A 14,374-nucleotide genomic window follows, 5' to 3' on the forward strand; every position below is an offset into this window, starting at 1 on the left:
ACCCCACCAACACCAGTCTGTACCTCAACCCCAGCCCTGGGAACATATATACTGTGGATTCATTTATTTCCGTGGGCACCAATTTTAGTGGATGAAGGAAAACTTGCGTGTTAGTGGACATTTAATTTCGTGGTTTTGCCAAAGTCTTTATACAAGCCTTTAGAAAATTTGTCATTCGTTGAACATTTAATTTCGTAGTTCACCTATACCCACAAAAAAATATCCAACGAATAATAATGAATACACAGTAATTAAATGTTTTTGAAAAAAACCTTGGAATGTCGCCTAAACTTTCAATAACATTTAACACTTACTTGCTGTTGAGTACCACAAAAAGAAATAATTTGAATAATCAGCTTACAACAAACAACAATAATTTTTCATGTAGGGGCCTTTTATAGCAACTTTACTGGATGTTTTTTTTCTCATTGTTGAATGCTGTACGCTTGCCTATAATTGCTTATATCCTTTTCATTTTAACTTTGGTGGATAGTTGTATAATTGGCAATCGTACCACAACTCCAAAATTTGTTTAAAAAAAATCTCCACCAAGAGTGATTTTTAACATTGTTGAAGGTCACTAAATCAATTTAGTATCCACCCTGATTTCTCTACCAGCTTTACCTGTTAGAATGTGTTGGTTCACTTGACTTATTTATTTTTACCAACTTGTGTATAATGCATATTGGAATGTAAATGCAATCAAGGAACTCATATATATAAGGTTGAATCAAAATGCTTGTAAGCACTGAACTTGACTGAAGGGTAAAGATAGCTTTAATTTATCAATGGGAAGTAAAATTTAATATTGCATTGTTAAAACAGTGTTGTAGTTGATTCAACTACAATTCTGGACAAAAGAAGATAACTCCAATTTTAAAGATGACTTTAACAATGACATGATTAATATTTTCAGAAAAGATATTAGATTCCTGCACCTTGCAAAAGTTATGTAATTTTCTTGACAAGTGTGATCATTTTGTGACTTGAATATCCGAGCATATTTTACATTGATAAATTTCTGAACATGTTCATGTATAGGATGTATAGAGTGTTATGATCAATGCACTATATTTTGTGTATCAAAAAGGTAGTGATAAGCATTGGAAGATTTTGTCCGTACCATAGGGTTTTGATTGCATTTTTACCCAAAAATCCTTACCCGAAATGGGAATCGAAGTAATCCTTCTCTGTGCGTGCCCTGCTGTTCTTAGCAGACCAAAGATCTACTGGGTTGGTTGTGACCTTGAAAAAGTATAGTCCTGCCGACAAAGCTCCAGCGATGAGTACGCCAAGTACAATTACGATTACAGGATGTCGTGCTACAAATAACCCCCATGTTAGAAACATGTTCCTCAAAAATTTCTCAACGCCAGCTCCGATTTTTTCTAAACAGTTAATATCCTTTTCCTGGACAAGTGGCGCTGACAATTTTTTCATCCTTGATTGTCCATGGCCATTTATACTTCCAGTTCTACCAGGAGGTCTTTCTTCTATACTATTATATCTTTTTTGTTTGATTCCAAAAGCATTCCGAGATATGATATTGTAACATAATCCGTATGTTCCAAAAAACAATACGAAAATTATATACAATATACACATGATAAAGTACCAGGCGTCGAAGCCCAATATGGTCGCTGGTTTCGGAGGTTTTGGGAAAGGTGGCATCGGAGCACAGCTAAGGGTACAATCTTGACAACTACAAGCAGACTTGTTGAGAGCAGTTTCATTACAAAGAGAAGTAGTGACATCCATGGGATAAAATGTCATATTTGTTGTATTTGGAGTTACTGGTGTATTGGTGATATTGAAGTTGATATCAAAAGGGGTGTGTCCATTAGTTGTATCTCCCATGTATTGTAGCCAGTTCTTAATAGTGCACTGATCAGCAGGATGGCCACAGAAAACCGTGATCGCTCGTTCATTAGCACTTGGCATCTGAACTCCCTTACAGGAATTAAACATACCGTTAGCATAAGTGTGTGTAATGAAATAGTCTATTTTTGTAATTTGTGTTTTGGTTTCATTGGTAGGCATTGGTTCTGTTTTCACGTTGTATACATAATTGCTCTGGTTATTTGAGCAAGTCTGGTAACAGTATAAGTTGAGAAAGTTACGGTAACAGGAGGGACATCGTAGGAAGAACTGTTGTGGCAGTCCCATATTCTTCTGAATAGTTATCAACTGATCTGTGTCACAGCATGTGTAAGTATCGCCATTTTCTGTTAAAAAAACAAATATTTTTCATTTCATATTAATAATTTTGAAGTATCCATGAGCAAGTAGTACCTTATAATTTTGAGATTTCCATGACCAATTTGCTTCTAATAATTTTGAAGTATCCATAACCAATTAGCATTAATTTGTTTTTAAAAAACAGGGAACAATGTTTATAAACATATATATATACCTATCATGTCTTTTGTGTGTAACTTTAAATTGTTATTATCTAATATAACAAATACTGTTAATCATGTTAATTCATGAAATTTAAAAAAAATAATTGCATTTTCATTTTGTTACATTTTATTTAATTCTGCAGATTGAAAATACTTAGAAATGTTTTTAAAAATAATATAATTTTTTTCCAAAATGTCTTTTCTGACAAACCAAGATCTTCAGATTCTGTAATCTACAGAAGTGGACCACAATCATACCCTCAAGTAAATCTGGACAATAAGTCTTGAGAATTTTTAATCCTGTCTCGTTGTTTAAAACTTTGGCTGGCCCTGTATACAAGCAGTTGTATCTCCCCGTCGGTGAGTCACCACATTCACCATACCATGAACAATGTCCATCTTTCCCATGAACCTGCAAGTAAAATTAACATACTTTATAACAGTTGATTGATTATATTAATTGATGATTCAGCAATAGTCAACAAGTGAAACTACAAGCTTCTGCTCACTGATGATACCCCCGCCCAAATAATTCGGTAAACAGGAAGTTGTTGAGTGATGAATCTGAAATGCTTTTATTGTAGTTCCTGAGAAAAATGTTACGAAAAATTTTCAACTTGGCTATCATGTGTAAAATGATACAAGTGTTCCGTAAACAGGAAGTTGTTCAGTGATGAATCTGAAAACTCTTCACACGGTATAACTGACTTATATAAACCCTGAAACCAAATTTCAGAAACCCTTGTAATGTAGTTCCTGAGAAAAATGTGATGAAATTAAAATATTCATGGAAGGACAGACGGATGGACTGACAGACAGACAGAGGTAAAACAGTATACCCCTACTTTTTTTAAGCGGGGATAAAATAATTAACATGATTAAGGTTTTGATCTGACAACCTCAATGTTGACAGGTAACTGAGGTTAGTGATACAGTTATTGAACTACATGTACATGTACTTTATAGATCACACTGCCACCCAGGCCATTCATGACAGCTGTAAAACAATAAGGGAGCTTCCATTTGATTTTTATGGGGGGGCTAGGATGAAATTTGAAAAAAATAGGCAGGACAGGAGTTTTGAGTAAAAAAAAAGGCAGGATGAGAAACTTGCAAAAAAAAAAAATCAGGATAATTTAGGTAAAAAAAAGTCAGGATAAACTTTAAAAAAAAAGGCAGGACTGAATAGAGTGAAAAATAAAAAGGCAGGACAGAGATTACAACTAAAAAAAATGCAGGACAAAATTTTTCATCCTAGCCCCCCCCATAAAAATGAAATGGTAGCTCCCTAATAAACAATGTATTTCTTTTGCCATATGTGCAATTACAGAGAGCATATAACACATGCAGGGTTTTAAAACATCTAAATTCTAAACTATCCAAATGGAACCAGTCGTCATCTAGATAATACTCTATTCAATGGTCATGAAATTTCTTAATTGTCCTATAACATGTATTTAAATGAAAATGAAACAAAATATATTGACTACAGTGGATTTTATACCACATCTTCTTTTTTATTTGTGTGATATCAATTTTTAAGGCTTTTGCTGGTTCAAGTGAGCCATGAATTTAAATGTTTTCAAAGAAGTACATATTTTCCATAGGCTTGTTCATTGCATATATGCAGGCTTTTTTCCTTAATCCACAAAAATTGGTACATGTATATGTACCTACACAAATAAGTGATCCACAATATTTGAATGGTCAGTCAGCAAATGGTCAATCTTCAGAACACTGCTCATTTACAAGCCCCCAAGGGGCAATTTTTGAAGGCCTTGACTCCCTTGAGCAAATAACTAAGATCTTTGAGCAATCAGTTTCTTTGTTGAATTAATTAGATGAACCATTGAACTCTAATTGAAAATTATGAGCTAACCTGGAAAAAAATCATTAAAGGCATGTTTTAACATCTCAAAACTTGAGAATTTTTGTGGGATTGTAAAAAAAAATAACTTGTACAAATATATTTTAAGAAAAATAAGGGGAGATTATTCAAACATTATAATTAACTTATATCAGTATATTTTTTTTTACTTCTTCAAGTAAATATAGATTATTTGTACAAGTAGTAGCCCTGACTGAAGGTCATGAAAGTGTCTAGTTTTCTGTAATGAAATATATTCATGACATTATTAGCAAATACTACACCTACATGTAGGTTAATCGAATTAAAAAGTTCCATAAGGGGATTTATGTTGACATGCAGCTTAAATTAGATTTTGATTGCATGCAGTCAATAACCAATGAAGGCTTTGCTATGATTATGTGTACATAAACATGATAAAACTAGATATAAACATGATAAAGAACAAGAATTCTAATATGACGTGCTGCTTTCGCTTTGTAAACAACACCGTGATAAAATACTCGATATATCTATACTTAGCGCAGACTCAGAGATATACATAATAATGGATGTTACAAAATACCTCCTACGTAAATCCACATGTATCGGAACCTATTTGCAAACGCTATTACGATTTTATTATTTTAAAATTTGCAATAGAAAAATGACTACAGAACTTCTATTCTTATTCGGATGCATAACAAAAAGAATTAATGCACTAGAGCTCAGAGAAATCTATAAAACAAAAATAAAATAAAATTCCACGAAAGTCCATTAATGCTTTTGGCGCATTTAAGTCATTTCAAAACATGACGTCATACAAATGAAATCGCTAAAGCTGAAGGTTTTCCGTTACGTGAACCATTGAAGTTCGTATAAAATTGCATTAAAATGGATTTTTGAGGTAGGGTTTGTTTTATTTTCTATCCTATTGCATTATTTGCATATTAACGAATTTCAGTAAGTCAACATGGCGGCTCCTTAGTTACGAAATGTCAACTTAGGATTTGACGGTAGCTTACGAGAAAAACAAGTTAATAAAAAATGGCAAATGTAGGATTTGATAATTAAAAGAACTAAACACATTTTTTCTGGCGGTTATTTACGAAATAATTCATGCAAGCTACAGATTTATTAGAATGTTATAGCTTTATCTAACAGGGAGTAAAAAGGAACAACCACACACACTGCGAACCCACCCCCGCTTCAGTTTTTTAATGACCGTATTTGTCCTATTAGAATCGAAATAATTCATGGAAGCCATAGATTTGTTGTAAATTTAAACATGGCCTGGGCCATGTGTAAATTGCCAACAAATCTATTGGCTTCCATGAATTATTTCTTAATTTTAACATGAGTATATACATGATATACATGTGTGTTTGTTTTTTCTACATTGGCTAGAGGTATAGGTGGAGGGTTGAGATCTCAAAAAAACATGTTTAACCCTGCCGCACATTTGCGCCTGTCACAAGTCAGGAGCCTCTGGCCTTTGTTAGTCTTGTATGATTTTTAATTTTAGTTCCTTTTATATATTTCAGAGTTGAGTATAACGTCCATTATCACTGAACTAGTATACATTTTTGTTTAGGGGCCAGCTGCAGCCGGCTGTTATCTGCTCTTTGGTCGGGTTGTTGTCTCTTTGACACATTCCCCATTTCCATTCTCAATTTTATTTAAAAGATATATTTAAGGAAAAAATGTATATTGAACAAAAATAATTTTCACTCTTAACATTGCTTAATCACCACTATTTCCTGCATTTGGTAGTCCCTGACAGAATATTCATGCTGTCTTTATGGTCTTGGGCAAAAGTTTTTTGTTTTATATTTTAATCATGTTTACTTCTAGTTTACTTAGTACAAATAAATGTAGTATAAATGTGAATAATTTTGATGCAATAGTAATTAAACCAGATTACAGATGACACACAACATGCACAAAGATGAGATACATTTAATATATATAAAACAGTGTCATGAGTGTCAAAATAAAAAAAAAAACATTTATACAAGGAGCTTTCAAATTCTCTTACATTTAATTTTCAATAATATTAGTCATATTCGTTTTATATTTTAACCTTCCAATGTAAACAATAGAGTGTTATGAATTTTATCAGCAAAAGTTGAACCTCTGATTTATTTGTTTATATATGTGTGATAACATGAGTACCTGTAGTACACTATTATCTTATACCTATTTATAAGTACTTATTTTGAAATAAGAGAAAATTTGTATTCCAAAAACTAAATATACATGTAGTAGTGACTGATGTAGTTTATTTTTCATTTTTATTTTATATGTATTATAGCTCGAGTCTAATTTGTTTTAGCAATGTTTAGAAAGACATAATATTTTTTTTATTTATTTTCAAACACCATCTAGGGTGGAGTATAGTTATTCAATCATTTATTTTTAATGTAATATATCTTTAAACATGTTAAAATTACTGTATAATTAATATTTTATGTATATGTATATGCTTGGAAACGGGCCCTTTAATAGGAATAATTAAATATTCTTATTCTAATACTCAATCATACAGACAAAATCATCATGTTAAATGTATACATAAAATGCATGATACAAGTACTGTACCATTTAAACGGATCGAACGAGATCGTTTTTTTCCGATTTCCGTGTTTTTTGGAGTCACACTGCGTACTGCAGATTTAACTCCCAAATTCCTCCAAAGATTCTCTCCCAACACCGTGTGGTTGTTAATTGGTTTATTGCCCATTGGATGTACTAAAAACAAGAAATAATTGTAACAGCATGCTGTTACGAAGTCTCCCAAACAAAGCTCCCATAATTCGTCATTCCCATGGTCACAGGACATATATTTCATTTGATTTGTTTTATTGTTCCATACAAGAATGTATATGGTTAAGGGGTGGGGATCTCGACCATTTACAAGTTTTCAAACAGGAGGGGGTGGTGTTGACCCAAAGGGACGCCCCCTATATTTCATTTGATTTGTTTTATTGTCCCATGCAAGAATATATATGGTTCAGGGGTGGGGATCTCGACCATTTACAAGTTTTCAAACAGGAGGGGGTGGTGTTGACATAAAGGGACGCCCCCTATATTTGATTTGATTTGTTTTATTGTCCCATGCAAGAATATATATGGTTAAGGGTGGGGATCTCGACCATTTACAAGTTTTCAAACATGAGGGGGTTGGGTGACCCCCGTGGACTTCCACTGTATTTCGTTTGATTTGTTTTATTGTCCCATACAAGAATATATATGGTTTAGGGCTGGGGATCTCGACCGTTTACAAGATAAAAGCACATTCTCAAATTGAAGGAGGGTGGGGTGACCCCCAGGGACTTCACCTATATTTCATTTGATTTGTTTTATTGTCCCATGCTCAGGCCATGCAAGAATATATATGGTTAAGGGATGGGGATCTCGACAATTTTTACAAGTTTTCAAACATGAGGGGGTGGGGGTGACCCCCATGGACTTCCCCTGTATTTCATTAATACTGTGATTTTAAAGCACACAGGTGCAATCAAGATCGATTAAATGTACATAGGTAAATGATCTGGCTAATCCGATTATGTTGTCACACGTCGTTAATTAAGTCTTTTTATTTTACAAAATAAAAGCACATTCTCAATTTGAAGGGGGTGGTGGTGACCCCCAGGGACTCAACCTTTATTTCATCTGATTAGTTTTATTGTCCTGTCATCATTTCTGAAGACTGCGTGTGTCTATCACTTACAGTTTTCAAGTTATAATAATTTGAAAATTTTTAGAAATAAAATCCCATAGGGTTCTATAGTAAACCCCTCCCTTCTTTAGTCCTGTCAAATTACCCCTTTATAGACCCCAATGCACAAACGAAAGATTAATGGCTCCCCTAGACATGTTAGTCTAACATTTTATGAAACCCTAAGTAAATCTGACAAGCGGTTTTGGAGAACCGCTGCAGATAAGTTTATTTTTAAAGTGGCGGAAGAAAAAGAAAAAGAAGAAGAATAATAAAAATAATAAGAACTGAGCAAAAACAATAAGTCTCCAAACTTTGTTTGGGAGACTTAATTAACGACGCATGACAACATAATCGGTTTAGCCAGATCATTTACCTATGTACACTTAATCGATCTTGATTACACCTGTGTGCTTTAAAATCACAGTATTAAATGTTAATAACAAATGTTTTCCTTTCTTTGACAGATAAAGATGTGACATTATCATTCAGCATAAGATAATTATTTTTATATGTTTTTGCCCCATGTCATTGTCATTTGAAATAAAACGTACAAACGAATAAAAATATGAAGAAAAAACTTATTTTGTATTTCTATTATAGTCCGGTCAGGTCATACTTTGTGTTCTTTAAACAAAGACGATTTTATAACAATTCGAATCTTTTATGACTTACTCAATAAGCAATATCCGGTGCATTAATTGTTCATTATATAAAAATCAACTGGCTTAAAACAAAATGTTGTTTTTACAATAACTCGTCCAATATAGAGTTAATTTATCGGATCAACAAGTAAACTGTTATTTTCAATTTATTTTGCAATGTAAAATATTATGTTTCACTACCTTGGTACATTACCGACTTGAATTATTTAAATTCCGAAAAGAAACTGTAAAGTGACAACTCTGTTGAACAAAGGGAATAAGTTTTGTATGCATGCCCTTTATTCATAAAAACAAAACACTGAGAGAAATTCCGCGCCCAGGCACAACACAACATTCACAACTTAATTAATTATATGAAAAAAAAATCATGCGTTTATCTCTTGTTATTGATCTTCAATTATTTAAAATAAAATTGGATGAGCGCAATCTATATATTACTGCTCGTTAAAAGTCCTTGGCGAAATGAAAAAAAAAAGAGTTTCAACAATTACTATAGAAAAAAATCATATATATAAACAAAAAATATTAAAATGAAATTATATTTGTACCCAGATGCTACAAGAAAAAAATATGTGAAAAAATAAGAGGACAGGATTTTAACGATCTACACATTTTCACAGAGGATCTCTACCAACGCCCAACTGAACGACATGCATGTGTTTTTATGAACCATCAATTTATATTGTTGACCATGGTCGTATAACTTATGTTCAGGTCTACGTCCTGTTTTGACTGATAAAACATAAAAAATAAAATAGTTAAAGAAGAAGTGTGTTCGTTTATTCGGAAAATGATTATATTTTAGATTCCGATTTATCAATTGTAAAAGGACCTTCCAGAGCCTCAATACTAACGCACAAAAATGTTGTTCAGCAACTTTAAAAACCTGAATGAATTTTTCCACGGTCGTTCAGAAAGGTCACCTGAGTTTACTGGTACATGATATTATTTCCCGCCCTATACAAATCTCGTGCTGTGGATAAAATTGATGTCAGCTATTTTTAGCATTTAATATTGTGAGCGAAGTCAAGTTCAAGTTCACTGTTGATCACTGAGATGTGTATCGTGGAATTGTCTTCCCACGGCAAATTAATTTCTTTTAAAATCTTTTAAGATCACTGTCCAAAATACAACACACAAGTTTACATTCATTGTGTGTAAATAAAATATTATGCAAAGAGGAGTTAATGCAGCTGTGGAAGTATTCCTGTTGTAGCCGAAATGTATAATTATCCTACAGTAATGCCAACAAATCATAAAAAGAAAATGCCGTAGACTTATTAAGCATAACGAATAGTGAATAAAATTCTTTTTTTACTTGCATATACAAAACTTTGAGACACACAATTTTCTTTAAACTGCTCACATTTATTCAGCGGAAGTTTCCGTTTATTTTTACACAAGTATGTCCCTTTTCGTAAATAAAATATTAATTTACCGGTGGAAAAAAACAAGGTCAAAATCAAGTATAGTTTTTTTTATGAAAGAACTAACAACAACATTTTGCTTTTAAATCTTGTATTTGTTTCAAGCAATGAGATAATCGTAAAAAGAAAATGCCGTAGACTTATTAAGCATAACTTTCTTTTTTACCTGCATATACAAAACTTTGAGACACGTAATTTTCAAAATGCATGAAAATTATTAAGACTTTAACTTTGAAGAAGAATTTCGTGTTTTTTTCCACATTTTTCACAAAATTTTATAAACCTTTTTCGGTAATGTCCGGTTTTTTTTAAACAAGCAAGTCCATTTTATAGGTAAAGATATTTTAGATTAGCAAGCAAGAAATACGAAAATATTTCAACTTATTTTTAACACAAAAATTAAACTTAACCAATATAAAAAGACATTTAAAATTTTACACTTGTTGTCGAGCCTGCGACTTTTGTCCAGAAAGCTCGACATAGGGATAGTGATCCGGCGGCAGCAGCAAAAGCGGCTACGGCAGCGTTAGCTAACTATTTAAAAGCTTTATATTTTAGAAGCTAGAAGACCTGGATGCTTCATACTTTGTATATAGATGCCTTATGTTACGAAGTTTACGTCTGTCAAATATCCATTGTCCTTGACCTCATTTTCATGGTTCAGTGCACTGCAAAAGTCAAAAAGTCTGAAAAGACCAGTTTTTGTCTGAATTTGCATGAATTTTTACTCGACATTCTTAATTTGTCTGAATAATTTTTTTAAATTCTTGACATAGTATGAATTTGTCTAATAAGGTTCTTGATTTTTCTTGACAAGTGTCTTGACAGTATGAACATTGTCTTAAAATTTCTCGACACTTCCTGTATCATCTGATAAGAGTCTGGATTAGTCTCGACCAATTCTTGACTGTCTTAAATTTGTCTCGATCTGTCTTGACATATTCTTGACATTCTTAATAATGTCTGAATATGTCTCGACATATTCTTGACATTCTAAATAATGTCTGAATATGTCTCGACACATTCTTGACAGTCTTAAATATGTCTTGACACTATCTCAACAGTATAAATTTCGCCTGAAATGTGAACAGACTTATTCTGCACTGTTTATGACATTCTATTGCTGTTGTATACTCCTTTTTATTATGGCTAAACTAAACTTTGAAGAATCAAGGATAAATTTGGTATAGTAAGATACCCTTTTGGTGCAACTAAGTTGGAATACCCTGAATAATCCCCCATGTAGTTTAATTTTGATTTATTTTTATTAAACATTTAAGTAATTGTTTTCACTTGGAATATAAGTCAAAGGTATTGACAAACAGCATTTAGATTTTTGCCGTTCGCAAAACTGCCAGTCAAATTTGCTTTACTAAAATAGGTGTCTTGTATCTCTTTTGGACCCCACAATTCATCTTTTGGGTTTGTTTGGCTAAAAAAAGAGGGGGGGCTTTCGTTTAGGTCAAAGAATTTGTTCCCATCTTGATTCAAAAACCTTATTCATTTTTTAGAACCACCCAAAAATATTTTTTTTTCAAATTTGAGTGTTGAATTTTATAATTTTTTATCAAAAATAAATATTTGTGATAACTCCTTCCTGAAAAGAAAAAAAATGTTTAGATCTATATTATGCAAGTCTGTGTGAGAACCATTTCATAAGACCGATGATTTCTATAGAAATCATTGATGGGACCCATTATAAATACATTTTTGTTATTATTCCTGGAGTAGATAATAATTTTCTGTTAATCTTTGGGAATTATTCAATTTGTTTTTATGTTAAAATAATTAACTTCATAATTTTGAAGAAGAAAATACATTTCAATTCAATTTTTTTTCATCAAAATGATGATTTTCATTTTCATCTATCAACAAACTTTTTAAATTGTAGTGGCATGGCCGGTCAACTGATAAGTTGTATGGCTGATTACAGGTAAAGCAATAACTTCTATTTGACAGTTGCGTGTACTCTGGGGTGTGGAATACCTTAATTTTATGGGGAACATCCTGTCCATGTGTAATACTTAATATATTCCAACAGATGACATTACACAAATTTTTCATCTGTTAAATGAATAATTTGTATATCATTATTTTCTATTTATATAAACCACATTTTGGTATAATAATTATTTACCATATCAACATTGAATATTATGAATGTAGAATGAAATATGTCTACAGTATGATTGGTTTGAATCATTTAATTTATAAGATTTAGGAATCAAAATTTGTAATTATTTAAAAACCCACATTGAAATTGTTTTATATCAACACACCCACATTTGAATTATTTTATACTTTAGATTTCATAGCCATATTTGCATTTGTAAAAATATTTATATACCCAAATTTTCAATTATTTTACATGCCCAACTTTTATTTTTGTTGTAAAGAAGTGCAACTTGAAACAACAGTATATCATATAAAGAGAAATAAAGATTAAAGTTATATCATGAATATTGGTCATGATTTGTAAAACTCAGAACTGTCAAGTAAATTTAAGACACGATTCAAAATGTTCAGAATATGTCAAGCCATACTGAGAAAAAATAAGAATGTCGAGAATATGTCGAGAAATTTCAAGACAGTATTCAAATGTCAAGAATTTGTCAAGAAATTTTAAGACCATATTCAGAATGTCGAGAATATGTCGAGTAAATTTCATACAAATTTAATATAAATGAGAATTTGTCAAGAAAAATTAAGACACAAGTCATACTTTTGGAGAATGTCGAGTAAAAGTTCATGCAAATTAAGACAAAAACTGGTCTTTTCAGACTTTTAGACTTTTGTAGTGGTGACTACTTGAAATAAAAGTCAACTTTTTTTGTAATGTTAATTTCTTTCTTATTATGAGTAATAGGATAACTATATTTAGTATGTGCGTACCTTGCAAGGTCCTCATACCCGTCAGACAATTTTCATTTGAACTCGACCTCATTTCATGGATCGGTGAACAAGGTTAAGTTTTCGTGGTCAAGTCCATATATCAGATACTATAAGCAGTAGGTCTACTATATTTGGTATATGGAATGATTGTAAGGTGTACATGTCCAACTAGTAGGTGTCATCTGACCTTGACCTCATTTTCATGGTTCAGTGGTCAAAGTTAAGTTTTTGAGTTTTGGTCTTTTTTTCTAATACTATATGCAATAGGTTAACTATATTTGGTGTATGGAAATATTTTAATACATGTCAGTCTTGTAGGTTTTATTTGACCTTGACCTCATTTTCACGATTAATTTCTCAGTGTTAAGTTTTTGTGTTTTGGTCTGTTTTTCTTCAATTATCAATTATAAGCAATAGATCAACTATATTTATTGTATGGAAGGATTGTAAGGTGTATATGTCTATCTGGCAAGTATCATCTGACCTTGACCTCATTTTCATGGTTCATTGGTCAATGTTAAGTTTTCATGCCCAGGTTAAGTTTGTTTCTTAGATACTATAAGCAATAGGTCAACTATATTTAATGCATAAATTTTGTAAGGTGTACAATGTACATGTCTGTCTGGCAAGGTTCATCAGACCTTGACCTCATTTTCATGGTTCATTGGTCAATGTTAAGTTTTCTTGGTTAAGACTGTTTCTTAGAAACTATAAGCAATTAAGGTCAACTATGTTTGGTTTATTGAATGATTGTAAGGTGTACATGTATTTCTCGTTTGGTTTATCTGACCTTGACCTCATTTTCTTGGATCATGTTAAGTTTATGTGTTACTTGTAGTAAAGCTTTATATTTACAGTCAGGGGACTTACTTAAATGAGTGATTTTCTAAATCACTGATTCAAGTAACATTATGTCCACAAAGGTTGGAAGTAAGAGTAGTCTTTCTTTAATAATCACCTATTTAAGTAGTACAAATAAATCACTAGACTAAGTGATTTAATCTTATTGTAGCTTTAAATATACAATACTAATGATCCAGGGGCTAATTATGTTACTAAATTTACCAGAACCAACATCTGTGTTGATAGGATGACTGGGTCATATCAGGTGATGACCTTGTACTGAATCTGGGATAATGACATAAAAATCACTTGTTCAAGTATCATACCTCTATTTTCTTCCAAAAAATCACTTCTTTAAGTATCATTATTTTATATTTTAATAACCCCCACTAATTTCAACACCCCCGAACAGTGAAATTTTGATGGCGAACAGTAGAATTTTATTACATAATCTGTAAGATGAAACCTTGAATTTTACAGGAAAAATACTCCCACTGCTGGGAAAAATCTGTTAAGAAAGTATCAGTTCATTATGTGAAGCCTTTATTACACTGTATTATAGCATTTTTTCAACTAAA

At 31.9% G+C, this 14,374-nt stretch overlaps 1 protein-coding gene across 1 annotated transcript in view; it reads right to left on the reverse strand.

The window, feature by feature from the left end:
• LOC127732185 (NPC intracellular cholesterol transporter 1-like) overlaps positions 1-14,374 on the reverse strand; it is a 90,330-nt gene that overhangs the window by 72,892 nt on the left and 3,064 nt on the right. Inside the window, exons 2-3 of the mRNA XM_052241251.1 lie at positions 2,661-2,814; positions 1,163-2,225 (exon numbers count right to left, since the gene is read on the reverse strand). Of these exons, the coding sequence (XP_052097211.1) occupies positions 1,163-2,225; positions 2,661-2,814 (1,217 nt within the window). The remainder of the gene's footprint in view (positions 1-1,162; positions 2,226-2,660; positions 2,815-14,374) is intronic.

This window comes from Mytilus californianus, unplaced genomic scaffold (assembly GCF_021869535.1).
Source record: "Mytilus californianus isolate M0D057914Y unplaced genomic scaffold, xbMytCali1.0.p SCAF_22, whole genome shotgun sequence".
Lineage (NCBI taxonomy): Eukaryota > Metazoa > Mollusca > Bivalvia > Mytilida > Mytilidae > Mytilus > Mytilus californianus.